Below are 26065 nucleotides of genomic sequence, written 5' to 3' on the forward strand. Positions count from 1 at the left end.
GTGATCCCAGTTTCTGCCAGGGTGATCCCAGTGCCTGCCAGGGGTGATCCCAGTGACTGCCAGGGGTGATCCCAGTGACTGCCAGGGGTGATCCCAGTGACTGCCAGGAGTGATCCTAGTCACTGCAGGGGTGAGCCCAGTGTCTGCCAGGGGTGATCCCAGTGACTGCCAGGGGTGATCCCAGTGTCTCCAGGGGTGATCCCTGTGTCCCGTTGTTCCTGCTGGATCCAGCATCCCCCTCTCTTCCTGGCAGGTCAGGGTCTCTGCTGCAGGTGGCAGGACATGGCCATGACTGAGGACAAGGACTTCTCTGTGCCCATGTGCTAAATTGTCCTCAGCAGTGGCAAACCCCTCTTTGCAAGTGCCTGAGTTAGGCTCAGGTTTGTTTAAACTGGGAGGGTGTCAGACCACGTTTCTTCTGTGATCAGTTTTGTTTGTCAGTAGGCAGCAGCTTGATCCTCCCACGTGTGCCTGTGTATGGCCCCCAAAAGGGACTTTGTGCTTTGTGGTTTAGCCAGCATTGTGATAAATCTGTGCTGGGGAAGTGCTGCCACCCCGTGTTTATCTCCCAAATACATGTCTTTGTACAGTGCCTCCCAAACAGAGCTGGTGGTGGAAGAGAGTGCCTGTGATGAACATTAAAGAAAAGCTGCCATCTATTCCTTTCAAGTGTGTCATAAACACAATTTCTATCCAGTCAAGCCAGAGGTCTCTCCACTTTTGTTGATTATGCTAATGTGCTCTATGTTCTGTGTAAGTTGAGATAACAGGTTTATGTGTAGCTTCTGATCTCCCAAGGACTTACCACATTAATCAGTGGGCCTCCTTGGGTACCCACCTGGGTACATTTTGGCAGGAAAATATCTTAAATACCACGTGCATCTTAAAGAATGAGTTGGCAAAGATTTCCCAGGGACTGTTTGCCTTGCTGCATATTGCTTATCTTCCAAGGAATACAGAATATGTTGTGCCAGCCTCAGAAATGTAAGCAGTTTGGAGCCAGGTCCTGTTGGTCTGCCTAGAAACATAAACCTTGACCTTGGTTATTAAAGACTTGTTTTGTTAATGATCTTTTAGCTGTCAGGGATGTATGCAGAGGCATTTTGTTAATAAAAAGGAGGTCACCATTCATGCTGACACAGAACTGTTTTGTGGCAGTGTTACAGTCCTACACATACCTGTTCATCAAGATGTCCCTGAGATAGCAAGAAAGGCATTTCTTTGTCAATGTCCTGGGTGCCTTCCTTCTGGGTTAACTTCTTCAGGAGCTCCAGGTCACAATGTAGTCAAACTACAGCCAGCAGAAGCAAGTGAATGAAAAATTAATAAAAATAAATTAATAAAAATAAAATAAAAATAAAATTTAAATTAATTAAGAAATAAATGAATGTGTTTTGTAGTATAACATGGAAGAGGAAAGTCTGTGTCTCAACAAAAAAAACTACCTGCAGACAATAGGAACAGTGTGCTCAGGTGGTGACAATAACAACCATTACAGGTTTGCTGGAGAGGAGGGTGTGTGTGTCTCCAGCAGGCTGACAGGCAAGGGAGTGTGTGACAGGCTCTCAGGTGAAAGGCTCTGAACACTGCAATTCACACATGGGTCAGGCACCCCAGGACAATTGGATCAAATGGAGCATGACATACAAGTTAAGGCATTATTATGTCTTCATGGAAGTGTATTTGTGTGTGTGTGTGTGAGAGAGGCAAACACAGACAGAAGGGAATGTGGCAAGAGAGCCAGGGCACGCAGGAATGTGCAGACACTAAACACGTTTACAGTAAACCAGTTAATCTGAAAATTTCCCGGTGGAGCTGGCAGCAGCAGTGCCTCAGTGCCCTAACGAGGACGTGCCCTTGCCCTCCCCAGAGGGTTCTGGCAAGCTCTCCTTGGGTTTCCCAGCAACTGGGGCAAAGAGTGCCTGCCCCAGTCCCTGAGCACAGCACTGCTGTGGGGTGGGGCACAGGGTGACAGCCAGCACACAGCTCACAGCTGTGCCTGCCTCCAGTGCTTGTGCTCTCAGCACCACCAGCAGCAGAGAAATGTGCAGCCCCTGCCTGCCCTGGAAAGCACTGCTTGTCCTGAGTTTAGCAGGTCTGCTTGCAGGTAAGATATTCTTGAATGTGACTAACAATTATGTAAATAGGGCTTTTTTTAGGGAAATGAAGGGCCTGCTTGGGAACCCAGCCCCTAACAGGTGCTCACATTGCTGTTCCAAACAAATCCATATTTGTACAGATTATTCACATTTGGGCCCTAATCACCTCAGGTATACAAGCTAGTACTAGGACAGTGGGATAGGATAGAAGCAGGATAGAAGGACAGTTCCTCTGAACAAGTGGTATTTGGGGCTTGTTCATGTGCCAGGAGGGACTGTGACCTAGCCAAGTACCTGCTTCTGCTTGTCTTTTAGATTTCACTGACATTGGAGCTTTGGCTGGTCTGAGTGAATGTGAGAGTGCAACCATAGATGATGTGAATGAGAGTCTCAAGGTAAGAGGTTGGCTGCCCCAGGGCTGATTGCCCCAGGGGCTGTTCTGCACCCTCCTCCTGTGCTGGGGCTCCTGCTGTGTCTGCCTGAGCTGGCAGGGCAAGCACAGCTCGTGTATTGCTTTGGCAATGCACAAAGTGTGTGCTGGGAGGGGAGCCACATCCAAGAGCAGAAAAACATCAGTGTCATCTGACTTACCACAGCTTTGGTCCTGCTACTACTAGCCCAAAAAGTGCCCCTTATTTTCCAGTTTTGTCCTGCTCCAGATATGTGAAGTGACTTGAACATAAGCAGTTTAGCAAGATAGGTAAAAACAGCTACCTAGAAATAGGAGCTTCTTTATTTACATGTGCTCACAGATAGGTTAATTCTATGGCTCCAAAGTCTTGCCTTTTCAGCTTAGCCTTTTTCTGCCCTAACTCCACAGAAATATTCAAAATGCTTGCCTGATATGATTGCCAAGGGTGAAAAAGCTTCAATCAATTTCCTGGCATGGACACTGCAAGAAGCACTGGACCTGCTGCGCCCTGCTCAAGAGCAGTGTGAGCCCCTCCTGAGCCAGCTGCCTGCACTGGGCATTGAATAGTGGAGTGGAGAAGCACTAAGGGAATTTTTCTAATACAGAATGAGCCAAGTGCCTGCATTTCTTTTGGGGAGGAGTGGTGAATATAAAAGCAACAGAGAGCACTGGGACTGGGGGGCACAGCAGCACAAACAGGGGTCCTGCTGTCCCTGCAGCCCAGGCACTGGTGCAGAGCAGCAGCACAGCCACAGGGCCAGCTTGGCATGCCAGGCATATTTCCCCAAGAAATATTTGGATGGTTTGGGCCACAATAGCACTGAATGTCAGTGCTGTGAATACAAATGCCACAGTGAGCTGCTCCTAAAGTGCAACTGGGGCTGACCCTGCTGTCACAGTGACAAATGAGGGGAACATTTGGTGGGTGTGGTCAAAACCAAAACCAAAAACAAGCAAACAAGCAAACAAAAAAAACAACGTGGGAAAAGAAAAATTTTTAAACAAGCAAAATTGCTTGCTTTTGATGATGCCAGCTAGTGGAGACAGGAATTTGCTTGGGAAGGGGAGGCTTTTAGACCCACTTTTAGTCTCATATATTGTTTTCTTGCTCTCTCCCTTTCTTGTTTTTATCCATCCAAAAGTTTGCAAGCAACTAACTCCGTGCCCTCGCCCAGTGGCCCCAAAAAACGGGGGGCTGGTGTGTGTGACCATTGACAGCACTCAGTACTGCAAACCCATGTGCAACAAGGTAACACTGCTGCCTTACTGCTGCTGTGCTGCTGCACCTATTCTATTCTATTCTATTCTATTCTATTCTATTCTATTCTATTCTATTCTATTCTATTCTATTCTATTCTATTCTATTCTATTCTATTCTATTCTATTCTATTCTATTCTATTCTATTCTATTCTATTCTAGCTGCTTATTTGATAAAGTCGAATTTTGCTTGCTACACTTTTTTATAACCCTCAGGGCTGGGAGAAGTTGTAGTGCTTGTATTTAGCTGTTTCTTCCCCCTAAGACTGTGTTTGTTTCTTTTCCCTCCATCACTGTTCCCCAAGGGTTATGACTTCGAGTTCCTCAGAAGAAGCAGGCTGTATGAAGTGTGTGGCAATGCCACTGGGTTTTCCTGGACCACACAGCTCATCGGGGGAAAGGCACTGGCTGTCTGCAACCGTGAGTGCTTCTCAGATAAATCTGTCCATGAGGACACAAGGCTCCCTCTCTTCTGTTCCATAAAAATAGGAGGAAAGAAAAGTTTCTCTTTTTGTGACAACCTTGTCGTGTGTGACATTGTGAGAGCCTGTGCTGACCTGGCAAACTGATGAGTAAGAAAACACATTAGCTTTAATACATGAAGGCATTGCTGATTCATCTTGGGGTACCAAATATGACATTTGTGGGAAGATGGACCTGTTTGTTAAAAAAACAGTAAATTGGTATCACCCTAACACAAACCCATGTTGTGTGACCCACTGGACAGACATCAATAGGGCATAAAACTGTTTATCTTCCAACAATACTTGAAGAATCCCAGCCAAATTGTCCAACAGCTGTATGCACACACAATAAAGGCCAGCAATGCTTCCATCTTCATGGCAGCCCAAGGACTGCAAGAGTGCTCCCATTGCATCCACTGCTCAGTCTGTGACCCAAAGCAGGCTGTGTGACTCTGTTGTTATTGCCTTAATTAAAAAATAAATGTGCATATAGATACACAAAAGGGCCACCCTTCCTCTCCTCTGCTTAATGGAGAATATTTTAATGTTGACAGTGCCTAGTTGCTAGAGAAGTTGTGAGTTGTTTTCCAAGGCTTACTGAAAGCAAGCAATCATCTAGGCACTTCTATTCCAAGCTGGAGACTTCAGTCTAGGAAATGGGAATGCCAGCACATGTTTAAAGATCAGGACAAATATAAGCTGAGTAATTCAGCTGCCTATATAGATATAGATGATGATATAGATAGATGGATAGGTAGATAGATAGATAGATAGATAGATAGATAGATAGATAGATAGATAGATTATATAGCTATGGATATCGATAGATATAGATATAGATATAGATATAGATATAGATATAGATATAGATAGAGATAGAGATAGAGATAGAGATAGAGATAGAGATTATATAGATATCGATAGAGATAAATTTATTTATTGTCATCTTTATCCTTTCCAGCCTCTGAGATGGCCATCAGTGGAGCTAAATCTGCCTATTTCCCCAGCAACAGCACCTGTGTGCACACACTTGCCTCCCCTGAGGCTCAGGCAGAGCAGCTGAACATCTTCCTCAAGGAGATTGGAGAGCAAGGAGTGGATGTCTCCATCCGGGACCAGGGGGCAGATTGCATCCTCTGTGGTTACTGAGCACAGCCCAGCCTGCTGCACTTGGGCTGCAGAGCAGAGCAGGGAAATCATGGCTCACACATGTGAACACACAGCTTTCATCTGGCTGGAGATGACAGCCATGACCTCAGCTTTGGGGTGTGGATATGTAGGCTGAACCTGATCCCACAGCTCATGGCAGAAGAGTTTCAAAGAAAGACCACTTTTATGGCTTAAATTTGTCTAGCTGGAATTAAATAAGAATAAAAGTTTTTTAATTGATGCCTTCCTATTGGCTTAACTTCTTCAGGAACTCTAAGGTAGTGCTAACACTGATTTATCAGAAATTGTCCTGTGTCAGGGGTGATCCTTACTGAGAAAGGGCCATAATTCTATTCACTTTTACAGCTCCCAGTTAATCACTGTTATTGCTCTGATGAGCATTAAAGCTGTGTAAGTGACAACAGCACCTGGCTGCATGGGTATCATACTTTATTCACTTGCTTGCTTGGCTGGGGCTTAGAACAGCAGTAGAAAACCTGTCCATTCTCCACCTGGCACTAAGTGAAAGTGAAGATCAAAGACAACCTAGCACTGGTGATCCAGCTTATTTGTGGAGCTGTAGCTACCAAACAAAGTGCATGTGAATTATTACGAAATATAAACAAGACATTTAGTAACTGGTTGCTTTGTTTTCAGTGGAATCTGTGCTTGGGGTAATATTTTAATTTTCCTCTGTTGAGCAAACAGTGAAGCTGTAGATCTGAGGACAGACAGCTCATCTGTTTGTGTTTCCTTTTCCTTTTTTTACCTTTTCCCTGTTTCTGTTGATCTCCCAGACACAGACAACATTGTTTTGTGGTACATGATGTAAAATTGACCTTTACCTCATTAATCAGATAAATGATTCAAATATATATATTTACATACTTATATTTCAGACTCAGAATCAAGTCATTACAAGCAAAAAACCCCATAAATAATCCCAGTTGCTTTAGGGCCCAGAAGCAGATAGTCACATAACAATGAGTGGAGCAGACAATTACACCAGAAAAGGGATGAGTTGGCTGCTTTGGCTGCTTATAAACCATGTGGCAATAAATTAGGTAATTGTGTTGGAGACAAAAGTGCTGTCATCTTAAAGAAAAACAATGAGTTATGAATCACTGGGTTTTTGGGGTTTTTAAAAAATTTATTTATTTCTGGCAAACAAATTATCTCTATCAAATGAAATTATTGTTTTTAAGCCTTTCCAGAAAAATCATTGTCAACCAATGCTCAGATAAAATATCTGGAGTACTCTGCAGTGCAATTTTTCTGCTGGTGCAAAAACCCATTTTTGTCTTCTCAATTTTGTTCATCTATTCTAGTGGCTTTCCAAACCAACCAACAAAAGAAAAGAAAAGTCACTCATATTTTATTTCATGAGGAGATAAAGCCTGTAAACTAGCAGAAACTGTTTCATTTGTGGGTCAGAAATCCTCATAGTGAGTGTCACACAGTGTGGAAGAATTAGGCTGGAAAATTTTAATCCCCATCTGTCATGATATTAAGCTGGAGATTGGGTTGCTGGCGTGTTTTCCAAAAACTTTCAGAGAAGAAGTTTTATTCTATTCCCACCACCTGAGTTCTTATTTATATATGAGACAGGAAGTTGACTCAATAAGTCCATATGACACAGCTGAAAACTAAAGTAAATTTAATTGTGTTATTTCCCAGAGTATATTTGCATAGTTTAATTCATGTAAATGGTTGCTGTGTGTTTGCATTAAATTCTTGGTGTCTGGCCTGGCCTGCCTGAGCATTGGACCATTCCTTGTGCTCCTGCTCTAGCCCCAGGATGGGAAAGGCTTTGTTCTGGCACTAGGGGTTGGGGAGAGAGGAAAATTCATACAGAAGGAAAGATTTTAAAAACATTTTAAACCATTAAGTTTTCAGATCAAACAACAGAAGCGGGGGAGGTTTATTTATTGAAACATTCTCTGAAATTTTATTTTTTTTAAGGTTTTGCAATACAACCAGACTAAACTACTGCTTCCCCAGAGTATCCTGCATACCTTTGGTAAGTCCACCTGTCAGTCAGCTGAAGGCTTTGGTAATATTTACAGTGTAACTATAGAGAGGGAGGCTTTCCTGATATTAATTAAGGGTGCATTAGCCTTGCTTCTCTTTCAATCCATTATAACACAAGAGAAGAACTCAGTCTAGGAACTGAGCCAACAACAGTAATCACAAATGTAGAGATATGCCCAAATTATATATTCTATCACCATCTGCTGAAACCAGGTGGGGCAGTGATCCTCATCTCTGTGGGAGATATCCTTTGCTAATGGGCCAGCTGTTAAAACCAGGTGGAGCAGTTATATTTATCTTTCCCTTGACCCACCCTTCCTCCAGGAAGTTAATGTCTGCAAATGGCCCATTGAATCCCACCGTGTGACTGATAAAATTACATCATCCCACTGGGAGATGCTCCAGCCAGGGGGAGGAGCCAAGACTTTCCTACCTGGATAAAAACTTACATTTGGAACACCAAAGCAGCCCTTACCCACTGGTTTCCAGAGGACAAGAGCTACCAGACCTTTCTACAGGATCACTACTTCAACAGGAGCACTTTATCCAGACTACTACCACCACCTAAACTAGCAGGGCGTCAGGCTGTATTCTGACTCTGTCAGTGGTTTTTCTTTTGTGCTATTGCATGTATTTTATTTTCCTCTTTTTTCCTATTAAATTGTATTTCTGAATTGGAGTCTCTCACTGGTTTTGCTTTCAAAACCATTGCAACAGCCTAGCCAAGAAATGGAAGGCAAGGTGCTGAGAGCCGCAGCTCCTGATGAAAAATCACACAGGTTCTCTTTTCACAGGAGCTTAGCAGCAGCAGAGTGGTAGGCCCACAGCTTTTGGGGATCTCAGGGAGTGGGAGTGCTCCTGGGAGGTGTCACAGCCATGCTCCAGGCCCGGGTGGGCAGCAGGGCTGGCTCACACCAAGCCCTGCAGCGAGATCTGCGGCGCTCGCCTCATCCTCCAGAGCACCACCGCAGCGGGGGGCAGCAGCATCAGCACACTCATCACCAGCACTGCAGCAAAAATCACCAGCAGGATTGCCCACGGGGCCAGGACTGCTTCCACCAGGATTTCCTCCATGCCAGGAGTCTGAAGCTGTAAAGCAAAATGTGTTTCATTATTTACTTGCAAACAGGAGTTATGTCTGAATAGATGTGCTTGCTTTAGCCATGGGGGTGTCAGCCCCTTTGGCCTGTTCCTTTCTCAGCCTGAAGAATAAACCCATTTCCTGGGCTGCAGACCCCAGAAGAGCTCCAGCCCTTTCTCTCTGTGTGCCCTCAGCCCCCATAGAGCATCAGCCTGCCTTTCCCCCTTGGCTCAGCTGTAATTGCTGATGCTGCTGTGAGACACCCTCTCCACCCTAAAGCACTATTCCTAACCCTTGGGTGAGCCTTTCTCTTTAAAACTTTGATTTTTAAGGCCCTTCTCTCCCACTTAGAGCATTGTTACACAAAATAATTACTACACTGACACATATCAGAGCTAAGGCTGAAAGTAAAAAATATGATGGAAAGGAGAACTGGAAACTGAACTGCAATCAGAATACAAATTTTATCTTTTTCCATGTATAACACTTTAGAAAGACAAGGGTGCTTAGGAAGGAGTTAAATCATGTTGATTTTGTGAAGTGTTAACAGGTGTGTCCTAGGAACCACACACCTGAAAGCTGTACAGTGGGTGAATAAAAGGATGTGCCAGGGGTTGAAGAGGGCGTTTTTACCTCCACAACCTCTTTTACCAGTGCTGGGGAGGTTTCCTGAGAGGCTTCAGTGATGCCTATGCTGTGGGAACTGGGGCTACAGCTCAGAGGAGATCTCAGGTTTGTCTGAGCATGTGCTTTACTGGGTTTTTATTACCAAATCCTCATCTTTATGTAAAGGTGAAGATGTGACCAGAGTTGATAGAATATATATATGTCTAAGCAGAGTATAACATTTGAATAATTTCCAGCAATTGTGTACATGACTGTTAAAACTACCATTAGATTTTTATTTTTTTTTTAATTTTAGTTTTTTCCCCCCTGAGTTTGTGAGGAGAGTCACTCTATGTCAGGTAACAAATCTTGGAGTATTTAGGCTATGACATCCTCAATGAAGCCTGGCTATCCATTAGCAGAGTCCTAATGGAGTTCTCCTAGGCTGCTGTGTCGCATTCTAGTTAATCTCAGATTTTACAAGCACGGGAGAAGTTCAGAGGATGCAGCTGGAGCTCCCCAGCTCAGGGCCTGGAGCACTCTCTCAGCTGCTCTCTCATTCCAGTGACTCCCACACACCTGTGGCAGGAGGGTGTCTGGAGCTGGGATGCTCCCACCAGGCTCATTCCCTGAAGTGGGCTGTGCTCTGAGTCTGTTTTCACCCAAACTACAGAACAGCTGCTTGATTTTGGGTGTGTTTATCTGCTCTGATATCTGTATTTATCTGTAGTTCTGAATTTATTTATTTTTTTAATTTATTTTGCTCAGGGAGCTTCCTTGTGCTGCTTCACTGCTGCTGCTCAGGGTGTGTCCCAGGCTGTTGAGTGTTAATGGGGTTTCCTGGGGAATGAGTGCTCAGTGCAATTCCTTTCACAGGACTCATGCACCTGGAAGTCGTATTAGCCTCCTATCTGCTAATTTGAATGTCTCTGTCAGTTAGTTCCCTTAAATATCTCATTTTCTGACTTGCTTTGTGGTCCTTTTTTCCCTGCCTTTTTCTCTGCCAGGCATCTTATCTTAAGCTCTTGTTGATACTTTTGCTTAATTTTCTTTTGTTTCAAATCTTGCTGTCATTTCATTCCCTTCATTTTCCCCATCTCAGTTTCTTGAAATTCCCTTTATTGAAAATTCAGTCATGGTTTGCATGGGAAATACCATTCTCTGCTCTACTGATTCCTCACCAGTGTCTGGATATGGGGGGGGAAAAAAAAATCCAGTGAGAGCATCCCCTGCTGTGCCAGCAGCCAGATCTGGTGGGGGCTATCTCAGCCAGCCTGCTCCCTTCAGCACAGCTGTTAAAGCCTGGGACTGCTCTATTAACAAGGTGTTTCTCACAGGGACACAATATTTGATTATGGGAGGGCATACATGGATCAAAGTAGGGGTCAAAACATAGCTCTGGAAATATAGTGTCTAGAATAAATACATTCTTCACTGGAGCTTTGACAGTTCTTTATCTCAACCAAAATCCTCATCAGTGAATGTGTAAGCATGTCAAATCTGGTCTCTAAACCACAAAATTTATATTGAAGTTTATTCTAGATCTATCTCTAAATTTAAGAAATGGGTAGATGAGTGAGGATGTCTGCCAGGATTTGAGCTGAACATGCAATAAATGACTTCTTCAGAGAAGTACACAATAATGAAGACAACTGGGGAGGGGAGAAAAAAGAGGCCTATTAGAGTAGAGATTTGTGATTGTACCTTCCATTTCCAGAGTTTCACATAAGACTTGCCTGAAGGCTATACAAATTGAGGTGTTTTTTTTGTTTTTTTTTATGCTATAGTTGAAGAAAGACCATTCTGGATGCTAAAGGTGGCTTAATCTTAGCACAGTGAAAAGAATATTTTCTTAGTGAAACCACAATTCTATCCTTTAACCCAGAGAAAACAAGTATAAACTTATTATTTCTGGATATATTAAATAATTAGTTCTGGAAAGGAAGCTGGTATTCTTCACTAATTTAACACAAAAATGTAAAAATGTGTCCTGGATTATGGATTGCTTCTCTTCTCCCCTTTTCTTAGCAAAGATTCACTTTTGAATTGCAATATCACAACTTTTGCAGAGGACAGTGCAAGCAGCCATACTGTTAGGAAAAAAAACAAAAACAAAGTTATCTGCAGTCTATAGGAATAATGTGAAGGTTCAGGACAGCCCTCTAACTCTAACAGTAACTTTATTTATTGTAGCTTGAGAAGTCCCCTTGAGCAAGATGCTTGTGGGAGGTGGTGGCCTCCCAGGCTGTAACTTGCTCTCAGTTGTGGTTTCTTTGAAAATGTATTGCATAGGGCTAAAAGAGGGACTGGTATTTGAATTAGCACCTCTTTATACAATTTACTGGCCTCCAAACTACAGAATTATTTGCTATCATATAGTAATTTTTATTCTGCCTGTAGAGTCACAGATCTGGTACTACTGGCTGAACTCTGGGAACAGAAAAACAAATTTAAAACTTTGGGAGCCCAGTAAATTTGTAAATGCAGCCACCAAAAGGCAGAATGGATCGAAGTCTGAAAGTTCTGTTTCATATCAGTGAATATTTATATTTTCTTTTGTTTCTAGCAAGATATTCTGATTAGTATGTACAGCACTTAATGTCAGTCAAAGACTTGTCTATGTGAAATCAAGTGACAGTGCTCAGTTCTTACCTTGGTGGAGATGAATAGTGTAAGACTGGATAAAAAACCACAATCAAGAGTACAAAACAATATAAAATCTGTATAAAATGCAAAACAATATATCTGAATTATATTAGCCATATCTTTATAGAGTTTTTGATATTTGATTAGGTCAGGAATTCTGCTAGATTCTGCTGTTAGTTATATCAGATAAAACCACATGGACTATATTGGATTTCCAGTATATTCTAAAAGAGGGCTGATAGTTGTTTGTGTGGGGAGGGGTTTTATTATCCACACCTGAGAGCTGCTCACTCAGACACAAAGATGGGCTCCCAGCTGTTTTAACACCCAGGAGATGTGAAACACTCCCAGCATTGCAGAGGTGTGACCCTTCTCCTCCCAGGCACACACTTATTTTGAAAGCAGAACAGGCTGAAAGGGGTAAACCAGCAACAACAATGAACTTGTTCTGCTTCATTTCCCACTCAGTCAGTGACACAAATATTTGCCCTTCAAGTGCTGCTGTGTTTTTGCTCTCTGACTTGGCTGCCAGCTTCCTGTTAACACTCCAAGATAATTACCAGGAATGGTTTTCTGGAGGGGTCAGGCTGCTGCAGCGTCCTCAGTGTGCCTTGTAACCCTGGGCAGCTGCTGGGAGCTGAGGTCATTCCTCTGCCACTTCCCTGTGTGCTGCAAACAGAGCAAGCAAATGGTAGGAACTGGAAAATCCCCAGACCCGCATGTCTGGCACAGTGATGGACTTGAAAAGAGATAATTACACTGCGAGTTGAAATTGTCACTTAAAACTCCTGTAAGTACCAGTAATCACATTAATGAGTTTGGCACCTTAGAGAAAAGGCTGCATTTCAACTGTGTAGAACCTTAGAAAGGTCTAATAATGCTGCTTTGGTCTCCAGAGGGCCAAACCTTTTAAACCAAGAGTGCATGAAAACCCTCAGAATCATTACAATATTAACAGAAATTTCACTGAATTTGTCATAAATATCTCTCTACAAATAATGAGTAACTAAAGTATTAATTAAAATACTTCAGTATTCACTTTTTTAAGGCTTTTATAAGGCATTAAACAGTTTAGTCTGATTAAGTCAAATCTTTGTATTTATCTTTCAGTGAGTAAAGTCACTGCAGGATACAAATATAGGTTAAAATATCTTAATTCAAATTTGGGTTCAGAAATTAAATGTATGAAACCTGGGGGAAGATTTGTAAAACAAAAATTATGAAGACAGACTATTTAATAGACAAAACTAGCATGACAAACTGTTGTCATGAAGCTGATCAAGCCCTTAGTTTTACCTCAATTCCAAAAGTAATTGTAATCAGGTGACTACAGTGAAAGCTAAAAATGCAAAAAGAGTTTCTCAGCTGTTATTTAAATCACACTTTTCTGGACATATAAATTCAGTTTTTTTTATTTTATCTAAAAAGTTGGTTTTGTTCTCTCATGGATAACGCATTGTGGCATGTGTCTGCCAGGTTTCTGATTCTTGAATGTGTAGCAGTGAGGGGATACCCATACCTGAGTCACAGACACTTCCTATTCTGAAATAGTTAGATTTTAAATTTGAATAAATTGATACAAGTTTGAGTGTTTGTATAAGTTAGGTCATGTGCTAATTGCAAAAGAGAATAAAGGATTGCCTTATGCAGTCCACTTACAGACATAATGCTAACCATTTAACAAACTATTTTGCACTTACAGTTAATCAATTGTAATTCACAATCAAATCACAATTAATGTGAATAGGAACTCTATATTCTTCAAACCTTTCCTGCTATTGGTGAGAAAACCTCTTACCCAAACTAGAAATAATTTCGTTATCCCCCTTATTTTTCTCGAAAGGTATGGAAGCAGTTGAACTTGTGGGGTATTTTTGGCTGTCTCAAGCTGGCTCCCTGGAGCAGGTGTTGGTCCCCTTACCTCCTCAGTGCCCTGGGGCTGTGCTGCAGGCTCTGTCCCCGGGCTGGGCTGGTTTTTGGGTGCCCATCCTGCGCTCCGGAGCTGCTGTGCCGCCCGTGGGAGGGCAGGGCAGGGTCCCCCGGCCCAGCAGGGCTCAGGTGAGCACAGCAGGGCGCTCAGCTCCCGTTTGTGCCGTGGTACAGACCTCTATCACCTCCCACTGCTGCTCTTAAAGAGGCACAAGCCCTCCCCAGGGATCCAGGGATCAGCCAAAGCATCGCTGGCTCTTCACAGGAGCACAGCCTGCTCTGGGACACGGCCACCTGTGTCCCAAATGGGCACCCATTCTCACCAGGAACCCTGTCCTTGTGAATCATCTTATTTACCCAGGAGGGAGGAACCTGATTATTGACTCATTCTGGCTATTATGGACAGCACATGCAGCCTTCAGAGGGTGAAGGCTGATGACCCTAAGTTTATTGCAGATCCAGGGTGTTCTCTCTTCCACCTAGATATATTCAACAACCCCCTGCTACTGAACAGCTTAGCTTTATTTAAACATTTGAAAAACCCCAGCTATGCCCAGGCTGCTGCAGTATCTGCTAAACCCTCTCCAGAGGCTTTGCTAAGCCAGCCCTGGCCCCTCTCTGTGCTGCTGGAGGTGGCACTGCACAGCCCCTGAGCAGTGGCCCTGCTGCCTGAACTCACTGCTGCATCTGGCTCTTGCCCCTTGACAAGAGAAATGTGAAGGCCAAACTGCAGCCTGCCTCAAAAACTGGGCAATGAAGTCTGTGGAACTATCTGTGCTGGAATGGATAGATCCAAAGGGCTCTGCAGAGCTTCAGATGGCAAGGATGCCCCTTTAGACCTCAAAGCCACACAACCATCAACAGGTTTTTCAGTTTTTTACAAAGCAGAAAAAATGTTAGCTAGGGTATTTTTACAGAAAATAACAGCTGTTAAGAACAGTTTTTCACAGGATGGATATTTTTATAGAGTTCAAAACAGTTTTCTGAACAATTCTTGGCAGAGAGGTGGGTAGGTGGAATAATTGTTTTCCTCTATACAGGGCAGAATCAGTAATACTTTTCCCTGTAGAACTTGGCAAGTGACTTCCACCTCTCTTGATATTTGACACTAATATTTCATCTTGTTAAAATCAAATTCCTTGCTAAGTTGCTTCCCAAGAAACCTGTTTATCCTGTTCTCTTACTAACTCTTCAGATTAATACAATTTTAACTTTACTTAATCCTACTGGTGGTACTATTAGTCCCACAACTGAAAGTGGGAAAGTGCATGCATTGACTGAAAATTGAACATCACAGAGTTTGGCTTGCCAGCAGGCTGGGTGGTCCAGAATATGCACAAGTACTAATAAATGCATGCCAAATAGTGGCAGTTTTTAAAAGCACAAGTAGTATTTAAAGTTCGGATAGGGTGGAACAAGCTTTTAAAATAAATTCACAAATCTTTCAGAGAAGAGCTTTTGAAGTAAATGCTTGCTAGCCTTGGGAAATCCTGTCTTTCTACAAATCAGAGGATGCTGTGTACATTCCCATTCAGATTTAGGAAACAAATTCAGTGCCCAAAGGCTGAACCAATCTGCCTTTCAGGCCAAGAAGTGCTGTTTCCAGCTGTCAGCAGGGCTGTTGGAGGTGGCAGCTTCAGGCAGGGTGACAAACATTTGCTCTGGGGTTTGTGTCCTCATCCCTGTACCATGAGTAGCTGCAGTGTCTCACCAGGGCAGCTGCAGCTGTGGAGTAGCAAAGCCCTTTGCTCTCTTCCCTGGCAGCCACTAACACTGAAGGTAGCTGCATTCTTTCACACACCTATAAATAGCTTTAATTTTGTGATAACTCTGTGACCCCCTGGAGATTAGTAGGAAAAAATAAAAATTTTACTGTGGCTTTAAATGTTTATTGGTGGTGAACTATGTGTCAACTTCATTCTCAGGCAGTTTACTGTAAATATCTTAAACTTTATTGGAGCAGGATGAGTGGAAAATTACTACATGAGATGATGCTTGATCCTGTTTCCTTGTGCTCGTGGCAGAGTTAATTTCACCACAGGAGTCATGCAAGGCTGAAGACTGGGCAGGTGAGCTGATGGGTGCAGGCAGAGATACTGGTGAGCTGTAAAATGTTTGTGAGCAAGAATAAAGTCTGAAAGTCAAACAGTGCCATGAGGACTCCTGAGTCCTCATTTCCCCTCTGTGTGCCTGCTTCATCTGGGTTAACAGAGCATCTATCTGGACCTTATATGATACAGGATTCACAGTTTGTATTTTGGCTGTGCTGTCCAGAAACAAGACATTTGTTAACAGCTTGTAGAGCTCCTTACATGCCAGACAGATGCACGGAGAAACAGGATTTTGCTCACAAATTTTTATCTTTGCATATGTTGAGATAACTTTATAGCTTTTGGAAACAGGGTCCTATTTAGTATGCATTGTGAGGGAGGGTTTGAATACTGCTGGAGTGAATAATTGAGTGTACCTGTGGAGGTGAGCCACCTGCAGGCACCAGGCTGTTCAAGCAGAAAGGTGTCTTGGTTTGACACCAGCCTTGTTGCAATAATTTTCCTAATTCCTAAAAGACAAGCACCTTAGTTTACAGAGAATAACAGCAAGAATGATTCACAGGTCCTGGCATCAAGCAGAGGGTGAAAGAAGGCCAGGAAGCCCATTCCTTGTCACAGAGCAGGTGGTGAGACCATGTGCCCAAAATAATCCTGTAATTGAATTTAAGCCATTGCAGGGATGCTGTGCATGGCAAGTTGCTGCTCTGGAATTACAGTGATTTGCAGAGGTACAGGGCTCCAAGCAGCCTCTCTGCTGGCCCCCAGGTTCACAGGAGCTGTGGGAACACCTTCCCTCCCCTGTTACCTTCACCCTGAGGCTGTTCTGTCTCCCTGTCATGCAGAGGGTGAGAGAGGAGCTGCTCTGCCTCTAGAGCTGGACCTGTCCTTGCTCAGGCTTCTGTGACCAAGCTGGGGCTAACACTGTGACTGAGTGTGACTGATAGTCAGGCTTTTGGCTTTGTGGATCATCCCCAGATGCTCAGCCAGCCTTTGCACCATGGAGCTGATGCAGAGCCTTCATTGCCTAAGCTGCGCTGAAGTCAAGTGCCCTGGAGAAAGGAAAAATCCAAATCAGACATCTGAGTGTGCAGACTAAACTTGGGGAATTCTCCCCTTCAGCAGGTGAACAGACAAGCAGGAAAGCTGAGAGAGATTTCCCTTAATCCTTTATCTTAACCTGGATAGTGGAGATTGAGTCACTTGGCATCTGCCAGCCTTGGCCCTTGGGAATCCCAATGAGGGTCTGACAAGCACATCTGTGGTACCCAAAATTAGTTGTATCTGAATCTTGTGACAATATAGCCTTGAAAAATTGGCCTTGTCCTCTTGTCATGGTTCTGCTGATATTCCTTAAACCACATATGCCACTAATTTTCCTGTTGGCTCCTGTGTGTTTTTTCAACACACATCCCATGTGACAGGGGACCTTGGTCTTCTTGTGCTCCTTCATCTTAGAGCAGGAAAGGGATTAGGAATTGCTAACAGGTGGCTTCTGGTCACCACTTTGGAGGTGCATGAAGGTTGAAGACCTGCTGACTGAAGTTTTCCAGTGGGAAATGTGAGGGGTGGCTCTGTGCCACCTGTGCTTGTGTCTTCTTTCAGGGAACTTGTTGGGGGTGAGGTGGCCAAAGCAACAGGGGCTGAGCAACAGCAGAGTGTCTGTACAGGGAGTTTTGGTGAGGAAAACTTACAGAAAGGGATCACAATACACACAACACAGAGGCTCATGGATAAAGGAGTACTGGAAGGTCTTGTGGCTGCAAGTCACTTTAGATACTTGGCCAAGAACTCTAATTTTTGGTCTTGCAATAAATCAGCTGGCTGACAGCAGTAGGAACCCATAGGCAGCAGCATTAAGACACTCAGTGGGCAATGATTAACAAACAGACAAAATGGCCACTGCTTTCATTACACATATATATATTCCTCTTTATGGCTGGCATTTGTTTAAAAGACAAGTCATATTAGTAAAGAGTGAATTCCATTTTCTCATTATCTAAGTTCACTAGCTACAAATGAGGAGAAAAGTGACAGGGAAGCACATTCCAGAGAGCAGCAAGGTAACCACTAGAACTGGCAGACAATGAGGTGATTCTTGTTACACCTTTTGTCATTCCAAGTGCCATCAGTGTACATCTCCACACATTCCTCCTCCCCTTTGCCAGAAGGTTCGTTTGAATACCAGTTGGTATAGCTCAGCTGAGCACCATCCTGTTGCTGGAATATGCCTGGAATAAGGGATTGTTTTATCCCCAGGTAGGCATAGGTGTTAAAATATTTCACAAAGTACAGAATGGCATCATTCTCCCCAGGATTCCTTGGAGTGGCAATAGAGCCTCCAGCCTCTTTGCATTTCTCCACTGTAGCATCAAAATCAGCACTTTTCCCATTGCTAGCAAATATTTTTCCTCCAGACTCTGTTATCATCTTGCTCAAGCGAAGGACTGCAAGAGGAGGGAAAAGCTGTTAAACATTTGTGCACTTGGCTGTCAATTCTAACTCCTGCTATTTTGCTCCATAGCTCTAGATTAAACCCAGGAAAAGGTAAAGGGAAGGAGAACTTGAAATCAAAATTTCAAAATGAGGAGGGTGGGGGAGAAGGGAAGAAACGTACATGCACAGATGATGAAACAGGAGAATCACATAAGAAGTTGGAGTAGAAGGAAAGGAAATGAGGAATTCTATTTTTTTAAAAAGCATATTTTCTTTAAGACTCTGTATAAGACTCTGAGGTGGTTTGCAGCATACCAACCTTCTTGAGTGAGCGGGATCTTAGATTTGGTCTGATTGTGATTGTCTTAGTGTGTTTTTAGTGTTCTGTTTGTCTGTTGGGTGTGCATGGAGCAGCTCTGTGTAGGCAGGGATTTTAATCTGGCCCATTCCTGCCTTCCTTGCACTCATACATCAGAGCTTTACCCAGGTGTCTCCCACTAGTTATGAAATCCTAATTCCCACCTCCCCCATTTGAAAGTTTTCATTTGATGATAGACCAGTGAAGAAGATATAAAAGGAATGCAATAAGACTGCAGAAAATTCTGCCTTTGGTCTATCCCCACTAACCCAGCAGCAGAAAGTAAAGGCAGATAAAATACCTCCTTCCAGTCTGGAAATCCGATGTTCTAGCTGATGGATAACATCCCCATATTCACTGGCAGGCAGTGGTGTGGGATCTGCCAACAAAACCAGCTATTACACACTTTGCATTACAGTTCCACCTTGGATTTCAGATGAAGCAGAGCTCATCATATTAAATTAATATGAACATTGTAGAAAGTTTGTTTGACAAATTTTAGTTTACACAGGTGATATCTTCACACCTTAATCTTTGTAAGGAAGGGGATAAGGTCCTGGAAGTCACCTGCAGAGCAGGGATGTTTATGGTAAACTGGAACTGGCAGACTGAGCTAGTTTTCTCTCTGGGTGATTGAGTCCAGGCAAAACACTGACACTAGTGAAGTTTAGTTGATTTTTAACTGTTTCTAGGGACTGAATCCTCAACAGAATCCTTCAGGCTTTTCAAACACTTGCTTACAGCTCCATCCTAGGACCCAGCAACAAGTTTCTTGTGCAATGGAAAATTCTAAACTTTTCCCTGTGAATTGAACCACTGCATCATTTAACAGAGATTTAAGCTTCTTACTTCATATAAGGAATTATTAAAGTCCTGATTATTGTATTTCAAGTAGATCACACATCAGGTTATGGTAAATAGCACTGAGTTTACAAAGCATAGAACACAACAGATAAAAAGGGAGATAATTTCATGTACCTGGTATTTGTGGTTCATCACTCCAATCTCCAAAAAAAGGCTTGAGAGGAAGAAATCCTGCAAGTTTACCTTGAACACAGAATGGGAGCAGGAAAAAAGTTACTGCTAAGATTTTGTACAGCTGTGGAGGCAGCATCATTTAAAGCTAAATGTAAACCAGACTGCTTTGCTGTTCAATAGAGTCCTGCATTAAAAAAAAAGAAAAAAGAATGTTTTAGAATTTTTCTGGGTGTGAAGTCTTAAATATATTATGCTTTTCCTACAGCGACATGCATGTCATTCACAGAGTTGCAAATTTATCTTTTAATTAGTTAAAAATAATTTTTAATTATTTAAATTTGTTAAAAGTTATCTTTTTAATTTTATTTCAGACAGAATATTTTTCCAAAAGACAGTCTGCTAAGTTTACAAAAGTCAGCACAGCAAAAACCCAAAACATCCCTTCAAAGCTCTTTTCTGCACATCAGATATCATCATATCCCATTTATCCTCATGGAAAAAGTTAGTTTCATTTTACAGGAGAACAATAGACACATGGATGCTTTAGCAAGAGAATGTTTAAGACAATGCTGTCTTTTTCAATTTTTAAGAGCAAAACAATTGCTAATACTTTTTCTTCCATTGCAGTATCCATTTTTTAACATCTCATAGCCTGAGGTGACGTGGTCTATAAAAAGAGGTGAAATTGTTAATAAAAATAAAACACACATTGAAATTGGAAAGTTTTGAGGCACAGTTTAATAGATTCAACATAGATTAAGCAGCAACCTATCTAAAGATGTTCAACTTACCCAGCAGCTCCAGTGTGAATTAAGAAAGACTCATCAAATGGTCCAATTTATAGGGCATGTAACTCGAGATTCATCTTCTTACCTAAGAAAGCAAAAAGAATAGATCATGTGATATGGATTTGCATATAAATGGAAATCTAAGAACTTTAACTTCAATTATAGGGGGATTGTTTTCTTCAAGAGGTACACATAGTTAAAACATGAGGAAAGTATTTGAAGGTACTTTTTTACTTGTAGAAACACTTTCACAAGTTTTAAAACTCCAACCCTGGAACAGGACAAGTTTCTCAATTCATATTTGAAATTCCTGATGTTTCCACAGAGTGGCTGTGCAAATGTCACAGAAGATAAGGCATAACAAGTTCACCTGGAATATAATGTGCACCAGGAACACCACCATCATTTTTGTTACAGGTTGGGAACCCACCAGTGATAGTGACCTGCTGCATTGTTTATTGAGTGCCCTGGAGTGCACCAGTCCTGTGAAAAATAAATAGGCAGTACCCAGTTGTGTGCACCTTGACACAAGAGGGCTGTTTTTGAATTTGCAAGAGTAACCTTTGTTTCAAGTTTCTTGTCAAATTTCAAGTTTCTTAATTTTTTGAGTGTTTGATGTTGAATGCTCTCAACATTCTTCTGGCAGAGGCTTTTTCATTGTGAATTTTGGGAAAAAAAGCCCCACCAAAATCAAACAGAGAACGTGAGCCAAGCCTGTACCTGGGTTCTGGATGAGCCCTAGAAAAGGTCACTGGCAGACCCTTGGCATCCATGGTGAGAACAGCTTGAACATTTAACAGCACCTGGAAAAACCACAAGTTGGGCAAGTGCAGAAGAGGAGGAGGTTTGGCCTGCAGCTGTGGGTTTCACATGCTGACTCCTGGGAAACCAGGAGGGGGACAAAAGGTTTCTTGTGATTGACCCTGAGGAAAAACTGGTTTAGATTTGATAAATTATAAACTTTCCTTGTCTTGATTTTCACCAGAATATTAATAAGAGGGTGCAAGTTAAATAGATATTTAAATTCACCTTAATTTCTAATATGCTTGTTTATGATTGCCTAATATAATATTTTATATAATTACTATAGTTTGTAAACTATTTTCTGATCTTTCCCTGAACCACATATCACAGAGGTCTAGCAAGATTCAAGGACACAGATCTGATAAAGAACAAACTATTTTTGAGTATTGAGGTAACTTTTCCATCTCAATCAGTAAGATGTTTCATAGTTTCAGTGGCAGTGAAACAAATGTCAGATATTCTGAGTAGGTTGTGTTGTGCAGTGTATGTAGGCAAAGGCAAAACCTGCTAAGGACTGAGGTTGGTCAATGCTGCTTTTTCAGCTGCTCTGAGAAATACAGACAGAGTTGAACAGTTGAATGGCTGTGTGCTCCTTCCATGAGCCTGTCTTAGCCTTTCCTTGGTATACTTAGTCTCCTGAAAGTGTTTTTTTTCTTCCATAGTGCTATTGACAGATAACCTTAAAATTATTTTCTTATTCTCTGTTTGTATTTAAATGCACTCAACCCCATCAATATCTTCTGTTTAAGTTGACTCTGTTCTGTTCTGCTGTTGTTTCCACCCTACCTTGTTTCAACCTTGTCCTGTGTTTTCTGCATTTCTTTTTCTCTTCCAAATAATTGTCAGATTGTCTCCAGCAACTCTCTGATGCCTGGGAATAGCAGGGAGAGCACAGAGCATGGGAAGACACAAGGTCCCATTTCTCAGAGGAGAGTTGAGGCTATTTTTGCTGGGCACTAAAAGCCATTCAGCGAGATGTAGACACTTGGGATAGCAGATCTCAACAGTCATTCTTTAAAATTAAATTATGAACAGCATTTCAGAGCAGAAAGTCTTCATTCTGCCTGTGATCAGTGCACATGAATGCCACTGCCATCTTGCCCCAGGGACCTAAGTGAGGGATCCAAGAGGGAGTTTCTGGATGCCTCTGGTGCAGCTCAGCTGAGAAGAAACACAGAAACTGTACAGCAAAGAGAATCAAGACAATATCTCATCTCTTTCATAGTTAATAGTTCCCATTGCCACAGCCTCCCCAGGGGTTAAGGTACCCTTGCCCTGCAGTGCTGTTCAGCTCCTGAGCCACAGGGGCAGGGATGGGTGGGAGCTTCATTCCAGGTTTCACTTGGCATCACACCCTCGAGGCAAATTCTGCCAAACCCTGGTTTCCTAACAGGGACTTCAGAAACACATCCAAGTCCTCTTACCATTCTTTCAGGTGCTGCTGTAATTTCCAAGGATCCTGTATCCATTGTGTTTTGAAATCAGCTATGTTTGTGTAACTGTTGGCTAACAGGATTTTATAAAAGAACGCTTCAACTTTTGATAATGAAATGTCCCTTGCCCCTGACACTGAGGTTCAGCTCACAGTTTGTACAAGATAAGGTAGCCCTGCCAGCCTGTGCCACATCCTGCCAGTTAGGGTCACAAAAGGCTAATTTGAACTTGGTTTTCTCAAGAGCCATGAATCATGGCGGGTTTTAATCAAGTTCCTACAAAAATCAATGTGGCACAGGAAACTTTGTGTTTGCTGGAATCGATTGGGAATTTCTTCACATGTGGCAGGGGTTGATGGGGGCTGGTGTGAGATTTTTGAGTGCCAAAAATTGATAATAGTACCTCTAAGCTGAAACAACTAAGTGAATTGCACCACTCTGAAAGAGGATAGCACTCTAGATCAGAGACAACTCTCTCTGAAATAAATATCCATAATTTTTATGGTAAAGTCTTACTGTTAAACCATAATTACCCCACTCAATTTCTCTTACGTGAGACAGGATCCACTTGCTTCAAAAGGGTTGGATTTTTTGCCATCTTTTTACTTGTACTAGGATCTTAATTCTTAAAAACAGATTCTCTAGCATTTGAAGAGTAACTTATTTTCTGATTTAAACATCTTACCTTTATGTTGCACTTCTGTAGCAAATGATTATAAAAGAAAAAAAAACATTAACCCCATTAATTTTTCCTGGTCTGCTTGTTGTCCATCAAGAATTGTTGTTGCTCATTGCACTTTTAAGGAAAGTTTTAGCAAAATTATTTATATTACCGTAGCAGAACACCGAAACAATTTATTTTTGTTTTTTCATGTGCCTAACCTCTCTGTCCATTAAAAAAATACATGAAAGGAGAATTCAGATCTTTCACAAAAAATAGACTGAAATGCTGATGTTTCAAATAGCTTTTGAGGGTATAAATTGATAGGGTTATCAACAACACACCCAAAGAAAGTCGTATCAAAATAAAAAATAGCAATTTCTGGATAGTTTTCCTCTGTGAAACTGCAAAGAATAATCAAGCAACATTACAGATCAAGTGTGAGCCATAAAGGGGAAAGAGAGAAACTGGTTGAAAAACAACCTGGTGTCTTGAAATCTAATTCTGTTTTTATATAGATGTTATTTTGTGTTAAAATCTTTGTAAGATTTTACACATTAAGGGTCTTGACAAGAGATCTTTACAGTCCTTTTGTAAACTCCAACAGAAATAAATGTAGTAGAAATAAATATGGTAGAAATAAATTTTTCATTAACTCAAGGAAAAGGATACCCCCAAACCAGTTGGAAACATATGTAAATGAATATACTTTTTCAGTTCAGAGAGATTCAGAGAGTTCAGATGATCTTGGTAGTGATTTTTTGTGGGAAGGCTTTGGTGACTTTTTGTGACAAGTAAACACTTTGCTCTAACAAAGAAACTGCCTAGTTAGACTCAAAAATTGCTAATGAGGTTTGCTTACTAAAATATTAATATTTAAGAAATAGTTTTAAGTAAGCCTTCAAGCCTTTCTAGCAGATTTAGTGTAGCTGGTCAGATCTAAAGCCAGGACAATTAAAAGGTATAATTTTAACCTTACCTTTTTCTCAATGTAACCATAGAGTTAGAGTTGCTGTCATGGCTCCAGTCCCTGCCCACTTGAAACTTTTGGCTGAGGTGGTACCATGGTCATAGGTCTCAAACAAGCTCCTTTGAGAAGCAGGTTCACATTTTGAAATCCATCCTGTATGGTCCTGGGTGTATTTTTATAATTTCAGAACCCTGGTCTGCTCCTTTATGCATTGGAGTGCTGCATGCAGCTTGGAGATGAATCATCCCTTGCCAAAAATTTTGCAGGGCTTGAAATGAATGGGAATACATCCTACCTCTCTTCCTCGTGTTCCTTGGGAACATCACTGCCAAAAGTCATCTTAGTTTGAAAGACAGGTGTCTGCCAATAAAGGCAGGAGTTTTTTTTTAAATGGAGAATGTAAACCCCCTCCCTTTAAATTATTATAATTTTGAAATTAAGGGGCTCTCAGGCAAAGATATGGGAATTAGGAATAACAGTTCTTTACTAAGAAAATTAAAATAGAAATACAGTATTACAAAGAACAAGCCCAAAACACTGACAGAGTCAGAATACAACCTGACACCCTGTCAGTCAGTCAGGGTGTTGGCACAGTCCCATTCAATGGTGGCTGCATCCTCCTGCAGTGGCAGATGTGGTTCAGCTGGAGCAGTGCTCCTGGAGAAGGTGCAGTTTCCTCTGAAGGTGCAGGAATGATGTGGAAAGGTCTGTCTTTCCTCTGGAATCCAGTGGAAAGAAGGTCCCTTGGTGTCCAAAATCTCAGTTTTTATCTAGGTAGGAAAGGCTTGGCTGCTCCCCTGGCTGGAGCATCTCCCAGTGGGATGATGTAATTTTATCAGTCACACAGTGGGACTGAATGGGCCAGCAGCAGATGATATCTGCCTGGAGGGAGGATGGGCTGTGGGAAAGATAAAGATGATTGCCCAGCTGGTTTAAAGGTGGCCCATTAGCAGATAATATGTGCCAGGAGATAAGGACCACTGCCCCAGCTGGCTGCAGCAGATGGTGACAGAATACACATTTCTGGCCACATCCTGTATTGCAACCCAAAACACAAGTCCAATTTCCCAGGGGCTTCCTCACAGAGCCAAATGTAGGGGAGCAGATTGTGTTTCATGAACTGTAAACATAATGTTTTCTTTTCTTGGCCCCCTCAGGTAGTGTGTAAATGACAATGGATGAGTCCAGGACTTCCTCACTGCAAGGTGAGAATGTCAGAATTTGCAGCTCCTGGTACTCTGCTCAGCTGACCCTGCTCACCAGCTGCCCAAAAGGAGCAGCAATGAAAATATTTTGTGAAAAGTTGCTTCTTGGTCCTACCAGACTTGAATTAAGTCTGTTGGTGCTTGGTGTAACACCAGCAGAGATGTTTGTGTTTGAAATTATTGAACTTGCACTCCTAGCTGCCTTCCCAAAATATTATCTGCTTTGCCCAGTGTTTTGGGAAAAGACACTTGGCCTTCCAGCACTGCAATCTCATGGTTTTCTGAGGGAATGCAACCTTTAGCATTTTACACACTCTGTCTACTTTAATCGAGTGCAATATTTATCTTTGTGTTTTATAGAGAGTAGCTTCTGAAACTAGAAAAATTAATTGTTACTGGCAGTATTGATATTCCATGAAATAAAAAGTGGGTGCTGATGAATCAGTGAGTGGTTCAATGTGACACAACACAGGCTCTGTGATTGAAAGGGATGTCCAAACCCTGAAACCAGTGAAGTCAACCTCTATGCATCTCTTTTGAGGCAGAAACTATTAAGTACTCCAAAATGCTTCCAACTCTGACACCATGGGAAATTTTAGCTTTAGAATTTCCCATATCCTAAGCCAAACCTTGGAATTTTCATCTAATCTTCACAAAGGTGCAGAGACAGTCTGCCACGAGAAAAGAATTCCCAAAAGACAGAAACATG

The 26065-nt window shown here is 42.1% G+C and overlaps 2 protein-coding genes and 1 long non-coding RNA gene across 5 annotated transcripts; 1 reads left to right on the forward strand and 2 right to left on the reverse strand.

Annotated features, from left to right (window-relative positions):
- The first annotated feature begins 1825 nt into the window (after nucleotides 1-1825).
- Nucleotides 1826-5806, forward strand: LOC130254852 (uncharacterized). Its single transcript, XM_056494889.1, has 6 exons — nucleotides 1826-2107; nucleotides 2415-2494; nucleotides 2920-3034; nucleotides 3654-3760; nucleotides 4075-4189; nucleotides 5195-5806. Exons 1-6 carry the CDS (start codon nucleotides 2044-2046, stop codon nucleotides 5380-5382), a joined length of 669 nt encoding a protein of 222 aa, XP_056350864.1. The 5' UTR covers nucleotides 1826-2043; the 3' UTR covers nucleotides 5383-5806.
- Nucleotides 5807-6242: 436 nt separating this feature from the next.
- LOC130254853 (uncharacterized) lies at nucleotides 6243-13996 on the reverse strand. Of its 2 annotated transcripts, XR_008840825.1 has the most exons (4): nucleotides 13668-13906; nucleotides 12307-12415; nucleotides 11070-11190; nucleotides 6243-8496 (listed from the first exon to the last, which is right to left on the reverse strand). It is a non-coding gene; the product is annotated as an uncharacterized LOC130254853 (long non-coding RNA). The 2 variants fall into 2 exon arrangements; XR_008840824.1 differs by lacking the exon at nucleotides 11070-11190 and having other exon boundaries at nucleotides 6243-8502; nucleotides 13668-13996.
- A 3633-nt stretch (nucleotides 13997-17629) lies between these two features.
- On the reverse strand, nucleotides 17630-23224 carry LOC130254854 (pulmonary surfactant-associated protein A-like). Of its 2 annotated transcripts, XM_056494890.1 has the most exons (6): nucleotides 23206-23224; nucleotides 21004-21086; nucleotides 20287-20368; nucleotides 19496-19679; nucleotides 18819-18896; nucleotides 17630-18170 (listed from the first exon to the last, which is right to left on the reverse strand). In XM_056494890.1, the coding sequence occupies exons 4-6, from the start codon at nucleotides 19632-19634 to the stop codon at nucleotides 17794-17796; spliced, it is 594 nt and encodes a 197-aa protein (XP_056350865.1). In that variant the 5' UTR covers nucleotides 19635-19679; nucleotides 20287-20368; nucleotides 21004-21086; nucleotides 23206-23224; the 3' UTR covers nucleotides 17630-17793. The 2 variants fall into 2 exon arrangements, with proteins under 2 accessions (XP_056350865.1, XP_056350866.1); XM_056494891.1 differs by lacking the exons at nucleotides 20287-20368; nucleotides 21004-21086; nucleotides 23206-23224 and adding an exon at nucleotides 20106-20138.
- Nucleotides 23225-26065: the final 2841 nt, after the last annotated feature.

Source organism: Oenanthe melanoleuca, chromosome 6 (genome assembly GCF_029582105.1).
Source record: "Oenanthe melanoleuca isolate GR-GAL-2019-014 chromosome 6, OMel1.0, whole genome shotgun sequence".
NCBI lineage: Eukaryota > Metazoa > Chordata > Aves > Passeriformes > Muscicapidae > Oenanthe > Oenanthe melanoleuca.